Raw genomic sequence first — 17,597 nt, 5'->3', positions numbered from 1 at the left:
AGGGGCGGGGCTGCGCACGGCGCCTTTAAGGCGCGGGGCGGCTCCGGCGCGGAGCTCTCGCGGGGCTTGGCGGCCGCGCTCTCGCGAGGCCGGGGCCGAGCGCTGATTGGCTGCGGGGGTTGAATGTAAGATGGCGCCCAGGGAGCTGTGAGGGGAAGGAGTCGGGCCGAGGCGGTGGCGGAGCGAGGCGGCGGCGGGGCCAGGGTGAGGCGGGGCGGGCCCGGCCGAGCGGCGGCGGAGCGGGCTGGGCCGGGCGGCGGCGGGCTGGGCCGGGCGGGGCCTCCCCTTCCAGGGGGGAGGCGGCGGCGGCGGTTCCGGGGGCGGCGCGCTCCCGCGGGTTCCGGCGCGGGCCCGTTTGTTGTGTGGCGTTGCCGGGAGCGCGCAGCGGAGCGAGACGGCGCGTGCCCGCGCCAGGCCTGTTCCTCTCCCGCGCGAGGTGGGGCGCGCCCCCGTGTCCCTTCCCCCCGCCGCGGGGCGGCACCTTCCTGTGCGCGGCTGCTGCCGGCCACGCGCGCGGGCCCGCGCGCTCCCGGCGTGGGGCGGGGGCGCGCTCGCCTCCCTGGGGCTGCCCCCCCGGGCCTGTAGGGCGGCGGGCCCCTCCCCCGCCCCGCGGGCTCGCCCTGTCCCCGGCGCGGGCGGGTGCCGCTCTGCCGGGCTGCCCGTGCGCGAGAAGGCCGCGGCCGAGGCGGGTCCGGCCCGCGGGCCGGGCGCTTCGCTCGGGCTTTGGCCGGGAGCCGGGCAGCAGCGCGGCGGCCCCGCAGTCGCTCCGGCCTCTCGGAAGCCTCCCGCCGCGCTGCGGGCCACCCCAGCGCCACCGCAGCCTGGCGGCGCCCGGCCCGGGAGTCTCCCCGTGGGGACACAGCGGGGGTCGAGGCCGCTCACGTGCAGCGAGAGCTCTTCGGGACCCCCTCCCCGCCCCGCTTCCTAAGCCGCCTCGTGTCCGCGGAGACCTGCGCGCGGTCACCGGAAAGCCTCTCCGCACGCACCTGGCTTGTCAGGCTCCAGTGGTCTCAAAGTTTCACTGGGTTGCACGAAGCCGTGCTCGGTTTTGCAGAGGGGTGCGTGGCTCAGGGAAGGGCTAATCAAGTCTGTTCAGTTGTGAGAGAGCTGCAGGAAGAAAAAGAGATATTTGTACCGACAATCGGAGGCCTTAAAAACGTCTTGGAACGGCTGAGCGCGGAGCTTGGTCTTCTCTCCGTTTAACACAGTGCCTTCGTGTGTGCTGGTTTCTTCCCCCTTTTTGAGTTTTTTGTTGAGTCCTCCAAGAGCCTTATTTGGACTCTTGGTCCCCAGCTCTGCATAGTTACTCTGCTCCACCTTAAATGCTTGTGAGGAGAAAGGAGCAAGAAAAGAACTCTAATATTTTTTCCATTGATGTCTTGTTCTAAGTTTCAATAACTCCAGTGCCTGTTATATGTACTGGAACTTGTATAACTTTTGTCACAGAAGAACATTTTGCACTGCGCAAAAAGATGTACATGGAGAACTGTCTGTCTTCATACATATTCTTAAGATCTGGAAGTTGAAAAAAATGGTTAGGAATTGGGCATGTCTGGTAATGTCTGTCTAATTGTTAAGGGTGTAATATTACTACGACTCTATTCATCTTGTGTGTTTTATTAAGTCTCTTTTAAAAATAACATTTAACTAAAACCAAAACCCCTGGGGATAGAAAGAGCTTCTTTGTTCTGTCTTCTCCAGAATGTTACCAGTCTAAGAGCTCAAGACAAGTGCAGCAGAAATACCTGCAACATGGTGACTGGTGAGTCCAGATAGCCCACCTGCTGCAAATGTGTGTGTACATTTTCAGTATCTTGAGTCTCTAGGTTTTATGAATTAACCACATGTGCTCATTAGGTTGGACTACTTTTCGGACCCTATTTAGTGGAAAAAGCAATTAAGCTGAGAAGGCAGGAATTATATCCATGTATCCAAGCAGCAAACTTTGCAGAACAGTGTAAAGAAAGATGCATTCTGCCAAGTTTTAGCAGCAATGAGTATTTGCCTCATTTTTAAATGAGCTGTACATAATGGATAAACTGAGTGCATAAACAGATCCAGTCTGATATTTTAATAGATAATGGTAAAGATGCCTGCCTGCCAATATAAACTTGTGTACATTCTACTAGAAAATGTGTTTTACCGTCGAATGCAATACTAACTTTGCATTCAAAGTATATTGAGTGTGGGCTTGGAAATCTTTAGAGGTTTTTATTTAAAAAAATAAAAATCTATGTTCGTGCTGAGTAGTAAACATGCCTGAGTGAGGTTGTGGACGAGAGGGTGTTGTAGCTCTTACTTTCTGCAATTTGTTTTTAAACTTATGCTCATTACAAAGGAAAAAGAAGACTTTAGAACATGTTTCTGTAACAAGCACTAATACTTCCACTGTTGCTCATATTTTTCCCAAGCAGCAGAATAATGAAACTAGAGCTGATCAGTTTAACGACTGCAGTTCCATATTTCTCTGTAGGTAGCCTTGAGTTGGGTTAGATTAAACAGCAGTTGAGTTAACTATATACATTAAAAAAAAATCACTTTCTCATTTAAAAAACTGGGGAGACTCTAAGACTGGGACACTTGCGATTTCAGTCTGCCTCTTCTCCAGTTTCCCAGAACATTGAGAGAGAAAAGCAGACACTCCTCTGCTCTTCAGTGTAGGACCATCCTCATTCTGGTTGTACAGTGCCTAACATCAGCGTCCTGGTCCCTGACTAAAGCTCCTATGCATTACAGAAATCCGTGTATTGGCTCCTATGCTCCAGTGATCAATGCAGTGTAGAAACTTAGAACAGTTGTTTGGGGGACTGGGAGGGAGGGAAAAAGGAAAGTTTCCTTCCAGCAAACTGAGAGAACTAAGAGTGAGCTTCTGATTTCACCTGACTGCTAGTCACAAGCTGACTGAGATCAAGGGACAGTCAGATGGGATCCCAGCACTTGTTCTACTTCCCAGGTGTTGGAACTGGCAGAATGAAGCTTGGTTCTCAAGCCCCTAGGCTTCAGTGGGTGGTGGGTGGGTCCTTTATTTTTCTTAACTGCCTGTACCTATTAGATCTAAATGTCTGTGTTGGAGGAGGAGTTGAGGGTGACTTGTTGTTTAAGATCTGCCACTGAGTAGCCAGCTGTGTGTGAAAACAGTTTCCAGGACAAGGACTGAGGTGTCTCTAGCTACTTGTGAGCACTCTTTTGGGGGTGTGTGTGTGTCAGTTTAGGTATCACTCTTGAGACATTCTAGAGGGAGTTTCTCAAAAATGCTGCCCCCTGCCTTCAAAGTCAGGCCCGTTTAATGCATCAGTTCTCTACTTTACAGTCTCCTATTGGATTTCTGTTGCTCGTTCAGTGAGGTTTAATGCTTAATACAGAATTTGTTGAAGGCCAGGTCTACTGCAGCACTGAGAGCGCATTAGCCAGGCCAGGGTTTCTTTTGGTTTCAGCAAGGGATAAACTGCGAAAGATGTTTGGAGTGTATTCTTGGTGGCTAAGTAGTGGCAAATGCAATAATTGACACAAGACCTAGGGGTCACCAAGTGAAATGAATAAGCAGGGAAGTATTTAAAACAAAGGGAAGTATTTCTTCATGCGATGCATAGTCAACCTATGGAACTCCTTGCCAGGGGAAGTAGAAATGATGTCCCTAGCCTCTGTCAGAAGCTGGGGATGGGCAACAGGGGAGTAGGGATCACTTGATGGTTACCTGGTCCGTTCATTCTCTCTGGGGCACCTGGCATTAACCGCGGTCAGAGGACAGGATACTAGGCTAGATGGACCTTTGCTCTGACCAGTATGGCTGTTCTGATCTGTATTAACAGGGCTTGCCGAACCACGGCGAGCCCCGCTCGCCAGCCACGCTGTCTGGAGATCTGTGCACGAGCAGATCATCTGAACCCGGTTCTTCCGGGTTACAATGTACTCACCACGGGCGAGTAGATTGTATTATTTGTCGAGCCCTATGTATTAACAACCTTTTCTTAAGTGTAAGGTTATACTTTTTTTTGGTGTAAGCACGACAGTATAGTAACGTGTTCACTATAAATGCTTAGATTTTCCCCCTCCTCCTCCCCCCCCCCCCGCAGGGACCCATTGCAGAAACTTGTCCTCTTTTTAAGGTCCCATAAGCTCTGTTCTCACATCCTCTGCCTTGGGATTCATACCTCTTTGACTTCAAGCCTGACCCACATGCTGTTAGCAACTTGTAGCTGTGAGCCCCTCCATAAAGTTCCATGGGTGTGGTGCTGCCTGATCACGATGGAGTGGTGTTCAGCCCATCAATGAGAAGTGATTTAGGGCCTGATCTAGCCCCCGTTGCTAGCACCCCATGGCACTTAGTGTTAACAGGCTATTACTTAAACCACCTTTTGCTTGCACACTGCTTTAAAAATAACATTTTGGGCCACAGTGTTGAACAAACGGAGTCCGTCTCTTGTGACCACTCAGTGCTGAAATGTTGGACAGCTTCTCTCTAGCTGCTGCAGAAGTGGTTCCTTTTCCTCCTTTATTGTTTCTATAGTCCCAGTCACGGTAGTGTGCGTGCATAGTGTTATCTGTATGTGACCATTTCTCTTCCTCAAGGCACAATTAGGCCAGTCACCTAAAATTCTGACCCAGTAATTGTGACTGCAACACCATATTTCCCTGTGGTATTTTGTGACCACATGAGTAATAAGGTTACCACCTAAATGTGTTTACCTCCCCATGAATGATTACTGCTGTAGAAACAAGAATGATTACTGCTGCTGGAATGGTGATAGTGAATGGAAATTCGTTTTGTATTTAAACACAATAGGTCAGTAATTCAAATAGTGCCTGTGAGAATACTTTAGATGTCAGTCTTGTTCCTGAGTGAGTCTTCATTTTGTTTTTCTCTCTGATCTTGCTTCTCTTGTTCTGTTTTCCTCTCTTCACCCTACATGTATGTCCCTCCTATGATAGACCCTGCTTCATGCTATTAATTCCTCTTATTTGTAATGGGAATGCAGCGAGCCTGCTGCTGTTTCAAGACCTTGCTGAACCAGTCCCATTTAATGGAATCGTGTCATTCCAGCATTCTGTCCCCCCTCCTTTTACAGAAGCATGACAGTTGTTCTGAGATAATCCCCATGTAAATGTGCAGATACTATCACTTCCTACTTTCCTGTCTCCTCCTTCCTGGTAGTTACTACCTGAGGGTTAATTTGTTGCCTAGTGGATTATGATACTTGGATTCTTCACCTTTGTAGCTATAAACCAATCCCATAAGTAATGGCTCATCTTGCTATTGTCTATAGCATTCCATGTTGGAAATGAACATGTACCACTCAAGATGGGTTAATGTAGTCTCAGGCCTGACCAGTCCCAGATGGGCAGAGTGCATTACTATAAATCATTAGTGGGAGACAACACTCGGCGTGCTCTTGATACAGGGCAAATACACCTGAAGGCTTACAGTGTGCAGTTGTGACACTTAATAATGGTTTAGTTAAAGAAGTGCTGCCCTCCATAAGATGGCATGTAAAACTATAGCACATGTCTCTGAAGGCTTCTGGGTGTCCAGATCTGTCATGCGGAAACCTTTTGTGTAAGATGCTAGCCATTGGCTTCATAGGTACCTTTGTTCTGTGTAATTATGAAAGTTGTGAAACAAGAGTCTTAACTTTCTCCTTTGTTAAGGAATCCTGAGGACCTTGCAATATGAATAATTCTCTGGAGAACACCATTTCCTTTGAAGAATACATCCGCGTGAAAGCACGAACAATCCCTCAGCACAGGATGAAGGAGTTTCTGGACTCTCTTGCTTCCAAGGGGCCTGAAGCTCTTCAGGAGTTCCAGCAGACAGCCACTACCACCATGGTATATCAGCAAGGTGGCAACTGCATTTACACGGACAGCACAGAGGTGGCCGGATCTTTGCTTGAGCTTGCCTGTCCTGTTACAACTAGCGTCCAGCAGCAAACCCAGCAAGAGCAACAGATACAGGTTCAGCAGCCACAACAGGTCCAGGTAAATCTCTGAATTGCCATTTCGAATGTATACCTTAATCTGTAAATTAGACCTACGGGTGTCTGGATTGGGATATGCGATTGCCTGGTCCAACTTAAAAGTTAAACACTACAGTCTGTGGCCACCTAACTTTCCATGCATCAGAATGATTTCCCTTTATGTAAGGGGGGTGGTAGATAGACATGACAGGAGACAGTTTCCCAGAGCCCCACTGTTGGAGGAGTTACATACCTAGCAATGAGGTGCTGTAAACGTTGAGGAAACTCTTGGCAATTTTGTGTGTGCATGTGTGTAACTCCCACAAATGCTATTTCATAGGAAATGGCTATAAATGCCCCTTCCCCTCTAATGGCCTGTTAATTCTTCTGCTTGCTGGAATAGTCATGGAAACAACCTCTCATTTTTCTGTTCGTGTCATAAAATCATTCAGATTAGGTGTAGGATACACCTGATAATCTTGGCTTAATTGTTGTCGATTTTGGGCTGTTTTGAAGTCTTGCTGGTCTTGGGTCATACTGTACCTTGCCCAAGCTAGTCAGACCCATCTAAGAAAAGAGGCATTCTCCGTGCCCTGCTATCTTCTCTGTTTCTTATGGGCCTGAAAAGGGGGATATGGCCACTCAGAGCCAGGTTGTGATAGCTGCAAGGACTTTTCTGAAAGCCTGAGGAAGACTGTTTTCATGGGGTATCCAGGGTAGTGAGCCTCAGTCTTGAGCATGAGGAAGCATTGTTATCGCCTGCCACCGTTCAGCTTCCCAGCAAGCCACAGGGTAACAAGCACTCCCCTCCAGACCTGCCCAGGCTCTACTGCCTCTCCATAGCTTAGTGATAGCCCCACCGCCACACACATCCCCCTGAAGCCAACCCCTCGTGCACCAGTTGCTCGCTGAATTCCTGGACCCACTGCTCCTAAAGGAACCATGTATGTCAGCTCGCCAGTTTCCTTGCAGGTCGCTCTTCCGTGAAACACACAAAGCTTAGGTCTGTTTGTAGTCAAAGCAAGCGAATGTTTCATGAGGTAGAGAGTCAGAAGTAGTAACTCAGTCTTAGAAACACGTGGTTACATGTAAAGTAAAACTGTCACATGCTTTCTAGAGCCTGCATTTAATTAATGAAATTAGGCAATGCATGGATGCGAGTTGCTTGCCAGGATAATCCTGGGGCATCGCAATCCTTTTCCTGCCATTGCAGGGCCTTGGGCACTGGTGCATCTCAGTCTTTCTGCACATGGCATGTAACAGTAGGCTCCTGTGGGGTGAGATTTTTTTGGTCTCACTTCAGTTGTTGGATGTCGTGTGCACGTGCCAGATGGTATTGGCTTGTGCTAGACAGGCCAGACTAGATGATCTGATTGTCCCTTCTGGCCTTAGATGCTTATTACTCCGGCCAGGCATTCCTCATCTCTCTCCCTGTGTGGCTCTGGAGATATCCATAGTAAGTTTCTCTCCAAAATGGGTAAGTGACTCTCTTCCCATGCAGCATAATTAGTCTTTCTCCTTTTCTTACACCATCCCTCCTGAACACCAAATACTAGCAGGAGAGTGTTTACTTGTGGCTTCTGTTACAGCTCCTGTCAGTGTCAAATGTTGTTGTGAAATTTGGTGTGTTCCAGGTTTCAAGATTCTTGACACTCCTTTTGGTTCAGTTCTATGACTTAGAAAATGGAGCGATTCCATTCCTAACCTCTGCGGTTCTGGAGCCTGTTACTGCTGTGAAGGGACCTGCTTTGGTATAATTGTATAGTAAAGGGTTAGGTACCTGCAGCAGCTGAGAAGCAATGTATGCCATGCTGATGGCACATCTCCTTACTTGTGGTTTTACTTTTGTCCATTCTCCTTAGCTGAAGACGCATCTTGTTCCACAATTTCAGACCCGTTATGGAGAAACAGTGAGTATCCAGTGGATGGGAGGTGGAGAAAGAAGCTTGAAAGACCTTAATCTTGTTGCCACAGATGTGCAGATTCTTTTCTAGAATCGTGCACGGAATGCACTACTCAGGTTCTGTGACTTGCTTTTCCCTGCCTGAATATCTGCAGAGTAGTTCAGTCTGCTTTTTGAGGGGTTTCCTAATCTGTTAAACCCCTCAAGCTTTAAAACTATGGCTCTGCTAGAGAAGTACTGTAAAAATGGCCCCTCTTTATTCAGTAGATCAGTTCTCTGCATATTTGGGATCAGATCTATTGAGTTCTGTGGCAAAGACAACCAAAGCTGCTTTTTATATTTCATGCATCAACAGAATCATTAGCTTTTGGACCCGTATTTAGGATTTATCAGGCTCACCTGTATAACTTGAAGGCGGTGGTTTTGCATAGTCAAAACCGAAGACAGAATCTTTTGTGGTGGTGAGCAGGTAAAATCCCAGCTTCGCTTTCAGAGCTCAGACTTACATGGCTGTTGGTTAAACTTGGAGAGACTGATTTATAAGCTCCCCATAGGACTTGCTCACTCAGATCTTGTGATAAATGATTTCTCGTAAAGCAGTTGTCTGTTGCCTTCTGCTTAAGCACTGCTTGGAATAGAGCACTAGTCTGGTTCCAAAATCACTTCTAGACTTACACACATGCTACAAAGAGCATCTTTCTATATGTCCTAGGTGCTCAGGATGTTTAAACCTACATAATCAAATGCTGGAAATCTTACAGACTCAGGACTGTTCTGGAAGAACTGTACCTTGGGGGTCTGTGACCTGTGGTCCGATTGCTACTTTTACCCTTGCACAGAATGTGATGGGGAGCTTGGTCTGAAAGAATCTTGGCAGTGAAGCTGTTCTGGAAGCCTGCGGAAACAATCATTCTGCTTATTAGAACACTAGCCCTGCTCTATGGCCCTTGCCCTGTAAAAGCCAGAGTTGGCTTGTGGAGTCGTGCACCAGCTCTTACTTGGCGAGAACTGATCTCTAGATAATCTTGGTCAGTGAACTTTGTATTTGGTCTCGGGGCCAGTGGGCTTGGGATGATCCCTGGCCCTATGATGGCTGCAAGCTGGGGACTCTGGGTGTGGAAGCTGCTGTTTAAAGAGTTTTATGCTGCCTCCTGAGTACTGAGGCAGATGGAGTTTCTCTACTGGGCTTAGCCTGCGGACTGGTAGAGACTTGAGTGTTTCTCTTTCTAAAGTCAGCCCCAGAGGTTGTTGGTCCTATACAGAAAATGCCACTTCATCTTTTTTCCTAATAGGTTGGCTTTTTCCTAGCTCTTGCCAAGGTAAAGGTCGTGAGAGGCAAACCTAGCAAGTTTGGATGCTGGGCTAGGAGAGGTTTGGGACTGCTTTGATGGGTGTGCCTTGCATTGCTCTCTAGCAAGCCCTTCCGGCTGACTTATGGAGGAGCGTTGGTTACTCTAATCTAGCAGGATGTGGGTTGCTACAGTGTAGAGCTGTTGGAGGGAGAAAATATTGGAGGGAGGGGGCAATAGTTCCTCCCCCAGCAAAGGGATACTGAAGCTATCTCAGTTCAGATGAAGTCAGTTTGGTGACAGATAAGTCTGTGGAAAGGTTTGGAGGATCTGGAGAAGTTGTAAAGAATTAGCAGCTCATCAATTATTGGAGGGGTTAGTCTGAATCCGCAAAAGCGGCGAGGAGTCCTGTGGCACCTTATAGACTAACCGAAGTGTTGGAGCATCAGCTTTCGTGGGCAAAGACCCACTTTGTCATCTGATGAAGTGGGTCTTTGCTCACAAAAGCTGATGCTCCAACACTTCGGTTGGTCTATAAGGTGCCACAGGACTCCTCGCCGCTTCAGCTCATCAATGTGTTTTAACCTGTCAACCTACTTCCTTAGTCTGTCTCTTAGGTTCTACAGCTGTGTATCTGAGAGAGTGGCCACACAAGCAGACCTTTTTACAAGATGTGCTAGAATGGGAGTGACTGAGATTTTGCTCTGGGGAGTAGCAGGCTTTGATCCTGCACTCGCTTAACCTGACCAAACTTTCCCCACTCGTCTGTCAGTCAGTAGGAGTAGGCTGTAAAACGAGAGTTAAAATAGAAACATGCTGGTGTGCTGCCCTGGCTGCATCTAGGAATGGAGGTGGCTGTTGCTTTGAAATAAACCAGTCTTGCTATCTTTCTGTGGGTGCACTAGCCTTCTGTTTGAGACAGCCTTTGTATGTAATAGGAAGTCTAGTCCCCTCCACTGACATAAGAAACAAAAGCAGTGCTGCCTTCTGGGGACTAGTAAGAGGTGCAGTTTTGTGTGCACTAAGACAATGGAACAGACTTTGAGCTACTACAGAGAAAGCAGTGGATACCTTGTGAAAATATCTTTTTAAATGTAAGGGCCCCTGTCAACCTGGTCAGGCCTTTCAGTGTGCATTCATATATAGCCAGCATTCCTGGAGTTCTGGGTGTTGCTTTACTTGCTATCCTCAGCAAACACCCATTTACTGTGGTAGCCTCCAAGAAATTGGAAAATTCTTGTCATCTTTTCATTCGCATTCTTGTTTTGTGTAAAGCTGTGGAAATAACACTGCGGTTTTTTGTTTACTTCGTATTTTGAGTCTCTGCATCATTGCTATCTGGCCAGCACTAGAGTGAGGGCTTAAGTACAGCTAGTGTGTATTAAGTGGCCGTGGAAAAATAGTGCTAGGTGGCAGATTTTGTGTGTTGTCTAGGTATCTCACTTTGTTTTTAGGCTGGGGTTTTCAAGAGCACCTGAGTGATTTAACAGTCTGTGTCCCATTAGAAGTTCTTTTAAGTCACTTTGGTGTTTCTGAAAACCCAGCCCAAACTTTGATCTTTGCTTCCCTTAATACAGGACAATAGAGTGCTTTCTGTACATGAGCTAAATATTGGTAAGTAAAGGAAAAGAAACTACAAGCTGTGGAACATTAGCTCATGCCTGACTTCATCTGTTTCAGTTAACTGCCTAATTAGATCATTCATTGATTTAAGTTGTTTTATTGGCAAGAGACCAAATGTTTCTTGTTACCTTGTAGGAAATTATATCAAATCCACCTCTGCATTACAGTGTGGTGCACACTGCTCTAGCTCTGTGGCAGGAATGCTTAACATTTGTACTTCTAGGAGTAGAATCAGATCGTTTCAACTGGAGGTGACTTAAAATGTGACTGCTTCCTTGCCTGCCCCAGTTTTCCTTGGCAACTCTTAAGTTCAAGGGCATCCTTGAAATGACGTTTTTAATAAGACCTTCTGGGACTCTGAGGGTGCATTTAGACTGCAGGTTTTTTTTAAATGGCCGTTTTTCCGAAAACTTCACTTACGTCCACACTGCTATTGTGCTCTTTTGAAAGAAAATCGGAAGAACGGGTTTTTCCGACATTGGTAAACCTCATTTGACAAAACGCCGTTTCTGAAAGCTCTTTGGAAAAAGGTGTGTGTGGACGTGGAAGAGGGAGTTTTTTCGGAAGAAGAGGGGGGAAAAAGCACAGGTGCCTTGGTGGCCACTCATCCATAGTAATCCCATCTTAAGTGCGAGAGTGCGTCCATTCAGTGTGGATGCTCCGAAAGATCTCTTCCAAAAGAACCCTGCAGTCTAGATGTACCCTGAGTATTTTAGGGAAGGATCTTTGAAAGCTACTGCAATATGCACAACATAAGTCAGGAAAAAAGTCCCAGTCAGTAGTAGGGCCCCTTTTGGCAAATAGGAGCTTGCAATATAATTTTGAATCCAGTAAGTGAGGCAAATCAGAGGGAAGGACAGCATAAAGGAAAATAAGAGCATGCATCTAGCTTAGCTCTTGGTTCCAGATGATCAAAGCATTAAATAAATTTTTGGCTAATATGTTCCATGGCCATCCATCGGTTGCCTGATTTCTAAAGCTCCTGGGGGAAGGAGAGTGGTGATCTTGTAGAAGAATTTGTGCGAGGCGTTCCATATAGCCCCTTTCTCGGGGGCAGACTCTTGAGGTGGCTTATGGAACAAGTAGAGAAATGGCCGTGCAGGGCTGGTATCATTGGTGGAGCCTTCGGGCAGGTGTAGCATGGAGACAGGAGCAGGTGCCTGTGGAGCCGAGTTGTGAAGGGACTTGACGGTGATGTTGCAGCATGGAGCCAACAGGAGGACTGAGAGGGCGCGATAGCTTTGTGAACGGGTAGGTTTGGAAGGGACTAGGCCATCAGGTCCTGAGAGTTTGAAACTTTTGCAACCCTGTTAAGGCTAATTGTTGGTGCCCATGATCTTACACTATTATCTTTTGACGAGCGTGCAGGCTCCGGGCTGGGACTGGGGAGGAGGGGTTTGGGGGGGGTGCAGGCGCTGGGCTGGGGTAAGGGATGAGGTGTTGGGAGTGCAAGAGGGATTTCCAGGCTAGGAGGTGGGGCAGAGGGGTTCACGGTGAGTGCAAAGGGGGTGCAAGCTTTGTCTGGGAATGCAGGCTCTGGGCTGGGACAAGGGGGAGGTCGGGCCTTGGGGGTGGGCTTCCCTCCAGCAGCCCCTGATCAGTCGTGCTAAGTCAGGGTTCCGCCTCTTTGGCATCACAGATTGTGCTGCAGCAGGTCCAGCTGCTAGGTGGAGTCTCAGGTGTTCTTATCTGCAGGCTCTGGCGCCTCTCCCCTCTTTCCTGCACCCCCACCCCCTCCGGGCTTCTGTTGCCTGGTTCCCGGCCAGTGGGAGTGCGGAGCCAGTGCTTGGGACTGGGGCAACATGCAGAGTCCTGGGAGGTGGGCCTGGCGCTGGCTGCCTACAGGGTGCAGCACGGTCTGTGGTCCCAGAACCAGGAGGAAGCCTGCATTAGCACCTGCTGATCACCCTACAGCAAGGCAAGCCAGGACATTGCCTGGTGTTCTGAGAGCCAGGACGGGCCATGACCCTTAGTTTGAAACCCACTGATCTAGTCCATCTACCGCTACAAGAGGGGACCCAACTCTAGACTTTCTGCAGTTCCTTCCACTGGGATACCCATTCACCTAGTGCAACTCTTAATGCCATGGGTAGGTGAGTGGGCCATGGTTTCTGTGTAGTAACACTATGCCCCTCCTTTAAGAGACTTGCTCCAATGTACTTAGTATGCCACTCCCCATCCAAGGGCACTGAGTGGAGGATGAAACCTGTTGCCTTGTTCCGTCTGTAGGTTGCTGCAAGAGCTGTGTAAGTCAAACATTTGCATTCTGTAGCAAAGGGAATGTATGTTAACACTAGCATGGATTGTTTGCATCAGGCACAACCTTATGGTGCTGTGAGGTGGGCTGGCTGTCTCTGGTGCACATCCTGTCAGTGCTGACTAGTCTTTAGCTCCCCAAGATGTCTGATGTCTGTCTGTCTGTTATGGCCTGGACTTCTTGGGAAGTAGGGTGTGGTAGTGTTTGAACTTGAGTGCAGTGAATTGTGCTGAGGAAATCTGGCAGTCCCCTTCCCCTTCCCCTTCTCACAGATCAGATGCTTCTTGAAGTGCCCCCCTTCCTACACTTCCTCTAGGGTCCTGGTGATCGGGGTTGTGTGCTGGATCAGTGTCTCTCAAGCAGTGCTAGGAGTCCCCTTGTGGCACTCAGTCTGGGGGCACCTCAACACAACTGAATTTGGAGAACTGAATAATTGTTTTACAGCGCTTTATTATTTTTGTCCTTTTTACACCCATAAATTTCATCGCCCACCCTGGCTACGATTAAGCTGTTTAAACAAACGTGTTGCAATGGTAGAGAGAAAATTTGTCTGAAAACTGTAGGTACTGGGGGTATTTATAATTGGGGGGGGGGGGGTTTGAGAAAGAGGTACTTTAAAAAAAAAAGTTGAGAAACACTGGGCTAAATTAATGCAGGAGAGAGCTCTAGAATACACAAACCGCATTGGCCCCAGCCTCACCGCTGATCTACGGCTCTTCTTCCCCCTGCCCCTCACTAACTGCTGCATTCTTACTGTTACAGGTGCAAGTCCAGGTCCAGCAGTCCCCACAACAGGTCTCTGCCCAGCAGCTCTCCCCCCAGCTCACTGTGCACCAAGCCTCAGAGCAGCCAATCCAGGTCCAAGTTCAGATCCAAGGCCAGGCTCAGCAGCAGGCTCCCCAGACGATACAGAGCCAGTCTCTGCAGAGCCCTAGCCCCTCTCAGCTGCAAGCGGCTCAGATCCAGGTGCAGCATGTGCAGACTGCCCAGCAGATCCAGGCCACTGAGATCCAGGAGGAGCACATACAGCACCAGCAGATCCAGGCTCAGCTTGTGTCGGGGCAGGCCATTGCTGGTGGCCAACAGATCCAGATTCAGACAGTCGGGGCGCTGTCACCTCCGCCTTCTCAGCAGGGCTCCCCGCGGGAAGGCGAGCGGCGGATCAGCACCGCCAGTGTCCTGCAGCCGGTGAAGAAGCGCAAAGTAGATATGCCTATTACTGTGTCCTATGCCATTTCTGGGCAGCCAGTTGCCACGGTGTTGGCCATTCCTCAAGGCCAGCAGCAGAGTTATGTGTCCCTAAGGCCGGACTTGTTAACAGTGGACAGTGCCCATCTGTACAGTGCCACTGGGACCATCACTAGCCCCACTGGAGAGACTTGGACCATCCCTGTTTACTCTGCTCAGCCACGTGGTGACCTTCAGCAGCAAAACATAACCCATATCGCCATCCCTCAGGAGGCTTACAACGCTGTCCACGTCAGTGGCTCGCCCACGACGCTGGCTGCTGTGAAGCTGGAGGATGACAAGGATAAGATGGTGGGAGGTGCCTCTGTAGTGAAAAACTCCCAGGAGGAAGTGGTGCAAACAATTGCAAACTCGCTCTTTCCAGCACAGTTCATGAACGGCAACATCCACATTCCAGTGGCCGTGCAGGCTGTGGCAGGGACATACCAGAACGCTGCTCAGACGGTGCACATATGGGACCCGCAGCAGCAGCAGCAGCCCACGCCCCAAGAGCAGGGGCAGCAGCAGCTACAAGTGACTTGCTCTGTGAGTAGAACTGCTCCTCTTGGGCCGGCCCTTGCTTTTAGCCACCTGTTGCTGGTGTAGGGGGAGATGCTTCGGTCAGGCACCCTGTGCTTTGTGTGTGCGGTCTGGTAATGTACACAGGACGCTGAGCGAGTGACCAGTCTGTAGTCGTGCATTTGTGTCAGTTACTTGCTTGGGACAAGGGCATGATTATGGGGGGCAAGAATGCAAAGGGGAAACAGGTCTGGTCTCTAGTGTAAAGAAGGCAATATGCTTGTAGCAGGCTTAATAGCCTGTATTCTTAGTTCTCCGGTACTCTCCTGGGCCAAGTGAATGTTCTGAGCTGTTTGGGGCACTGCATCCGAATGGCTAGCACCTTCTCCTGCCCCCAGTGGAACTAATGCAATGCACCAGATGCTAGCCCCTGCACCAGTTACTTTGAATCGCCGCACTCGGTGGCATGAAACACTTGACAAAGCTGAGGGCTTGACCCATCTCATTGATGATCAGATAGAACAGCCTGCATCTACACCAGGTCCAGTTTCTAGTAAATGCCTGGTGTGCAGGAATACAGCAATAATATGAGAATACTGCAAGCTAGTTTAAACCTCTATTTTTGTAAAGAGTGCTTGAATGTACATGATGGCCAAATGTATTGCTGTCTTTAAAGGGGAATAGGTAACTTAAGGCCATCAAATGTTTTTACATTTTAGCTTTTTTAAATTTCATAAACCCTTTTTGGGTGTGTCTGAACATTGTACCAGCCCGTGAGGACAGGAAAGTGACTAGCATGTCACTAACTGAACTGAGAAACCAGGCCCCAGAATCCACCGGAAGAAAGATTGTTTTAAAACATAATGAAAGCAAGGAAGAGTTAATTACAAAATAAATTGAACTGCTGGTGGCAGGAATACTCTCGCTGTCGAAGTCAGTTTAATAGCCAGATGCCTCTGTGGCCACATGTCACCAGCTTAAATCCTGGCTCTGCTGAAATACATGGAGGCTTTTCCACTGACTTCAGCGAAGCTAGGATTTCAACCGTAGGTTTTGAGGTCAGAAGGGATCACTTGGCAATTTTTCTGACATTGACTAACACAGGCCGTGCAATGTCACCAAGTGATTTGTACATCAGCCCTAACACTCTACGCAGCCAGGAGGGAATCTTTAAAATGGGCGTTAAGAGAACCCACCACATCTCTCAGTAAGTTCTAGTGGTCAGTTACCCTCCTTCAGCACTACCTTATTTCTGGTCTACATTTTGTTTAGCTTCAGCATCTAATCTTTGGATGTTCTGCCTTCATCTGTTGGGATTCTAGAGCCCTCTGCTGTCTAATCTCCCCAAACCTCCCATATCTAAATAGGTTGAGCTGCTTTAGCCTATCCCTGTAAGGCAGATATTTTCTGGACCTCTGGCCATTCTTGTAGCTCTTTTCTGAACTTGGTCCTATTTGAGGACCTCTCTGGCAGTGTGAATTCAGCTGGAAGCAGTCTAACCCCTCCTCCGGGAGTGATAACTCTTCCCTCCTGCTGAATCACATTCCCCTGCACCCAGCTACCGCACACCCATAGCAACATTGGATGCAGAGTGCTGATTGCGCTGCTTTGGTTTGCTGGCAAGTAGTGTGTATCCCTATTCCCAGACTTATCGGGCTGTGGGAATGCAGCCTTCCATCGCAGAGCAAGGGTGATAAGGCAGCCATGATGACTAAACCTCTGTTCTTTTGGGCCTGTCCCTAGACCCACCTGTAGAGTAATCGTGTGGCTCTGTTGACACTCCTTGCTGCTGTAGGAGTATTAAGAGGCGTTTGCTGTGGAATGAGCACCTCAGAAAGCAAAGCTCCGTACCCTGCTGCTGCAGCCTTGCTATGCCCCACAGCCATCTGGGGCTGGCTCTGACCAGGGTGTGTCTGTCCTGAGTAAGGCAAAGTAGAAGCATGTCAATTCACTACCCTGGAAATGGCCTCTTATCCCAGCTGGAGGGCTGTGAGGCACTTGCTGGAAGATGAGCAGAGCTGCTCTTGGTAGGCTGCGTGGCAATGAAAGCTTTGTTATCTCAAGGGCTAGGAGACCGCATTCAGGAAGAAGAGTTGCTCTGCACATGTGGGGCAGTGTCAGCCAAGGGCTGTCTTTCTCCAGGACGGTTAACCTTCCGCCATCGGCCCTGGTGATCAATTCAAGGCCTGGCTTTCTGATTCTGCCCTTGCCCCACTTCCTGTAATATGGATGCTGGTGTGCAAACATCTGCTGGCAGACGATGCAGGAGAGCTGATGCTGTGGGGCACTCTGCTGGTGTCTAAAAACATTTAGCAGACTTGGTTTTCATTGGCCAGGAATGCTGTGGATTTCTCCCTTGCAAACCTTGCATTGTCTTCAGCATCCTTCTAGTGGGAGGGCATTAGCTGGAGGAGGCTTCCAAGGAAAGAGCTTCAGCAAGCAGACATTGAATCTTTTGTGTTGATAAATTGCTTAATTGTAGGGTGTGCCTGTGGCTCTCCTTTACCCTTCTTGAATAGGAGTGGGTATGAAAAGGAGGCCCTGGATTGGCTAAGAATCCCTAATGTGAAATGTCCAGAGCGAATGGGATGGGAGCACAGCCTTTGCTCAAATGAACAGTTGAAGCTTGCTCTTAATCCATTAGCGTTCTGTTCGAGTAACTCTAAAAGCTCTGGAGGAGGAGGAGGAGGAGGAGGAAAAGCTCTGTGTGTCTGGTGCTTGGTCAGCCTGTGGAGGAGGTGCTGGATGAGCAGGCCGGAGTGAGGGTCTGCAGAGGGGCACCATGTTGTGAGGTCTGCAGATTGAGATGACAGCCCTTTGACTCC

The 17,597-nt window shown here is 48.9% G+C and overlaps 1 protein-coding gene across 4 annotated transcripts in view; it reads left to right on the top strand.

Annotated features, from left to right (window-relative positions):
* The window catches only part of QRICH1 (glutamine rich 1), a 28,453-nt gene continuing 10,856 nt past the window's right edge, over positions 1-17,597 (top strand). Inside the window, exons 1-5 of one of the 4 annotated variants that reach the window (XM_075938388.2) lie at positions 109-204; positions 1,702-1,762; positions 5,647-5,976; positions 7,817-7,864; positions 13,789-14,799. In XM_075938388.2, the coding sequence (XP_075794503.1) occupies positions 5,668-5,976; positions 7,817-7,864; positions 13,789-14,799 (1,368 nt within the window). In that variant the 5' untranslated portion in view covers positions 109-204; positions 1,702-1,762; positions 5,647-5,667. Of the gene's footprint in view, positions 205-1,701; positions 1,763-5,646; positions 5,977-7,816; positions 7,865-13,788; positions 14,800-17,597 lie in introns of all 4 variants that reach the window. The other 3 variants (XM_075938389.2, XM_075938387.2, XM_075938391.2) reach the window with 3 other exon arrangements.

This window comes from Pelodiscus sinensis, chromosome 11 (genome assembly GCF_052426305.1).
Source record: "Pelodiscus sinensis isolate ZL-2025 chromosome 11, ASM5242630v1, whole genome shotgun sequence".
NCBI lineage: Eukaryota > Metazoa > Chordata > Testudines > Trionychidae > Pelodiscus > Pelodiscus sinensis.
Note: the sequence above shows the minus strand (reverse complement) of the source record. Positions and strands in the feature narration are given on the sequence as shown.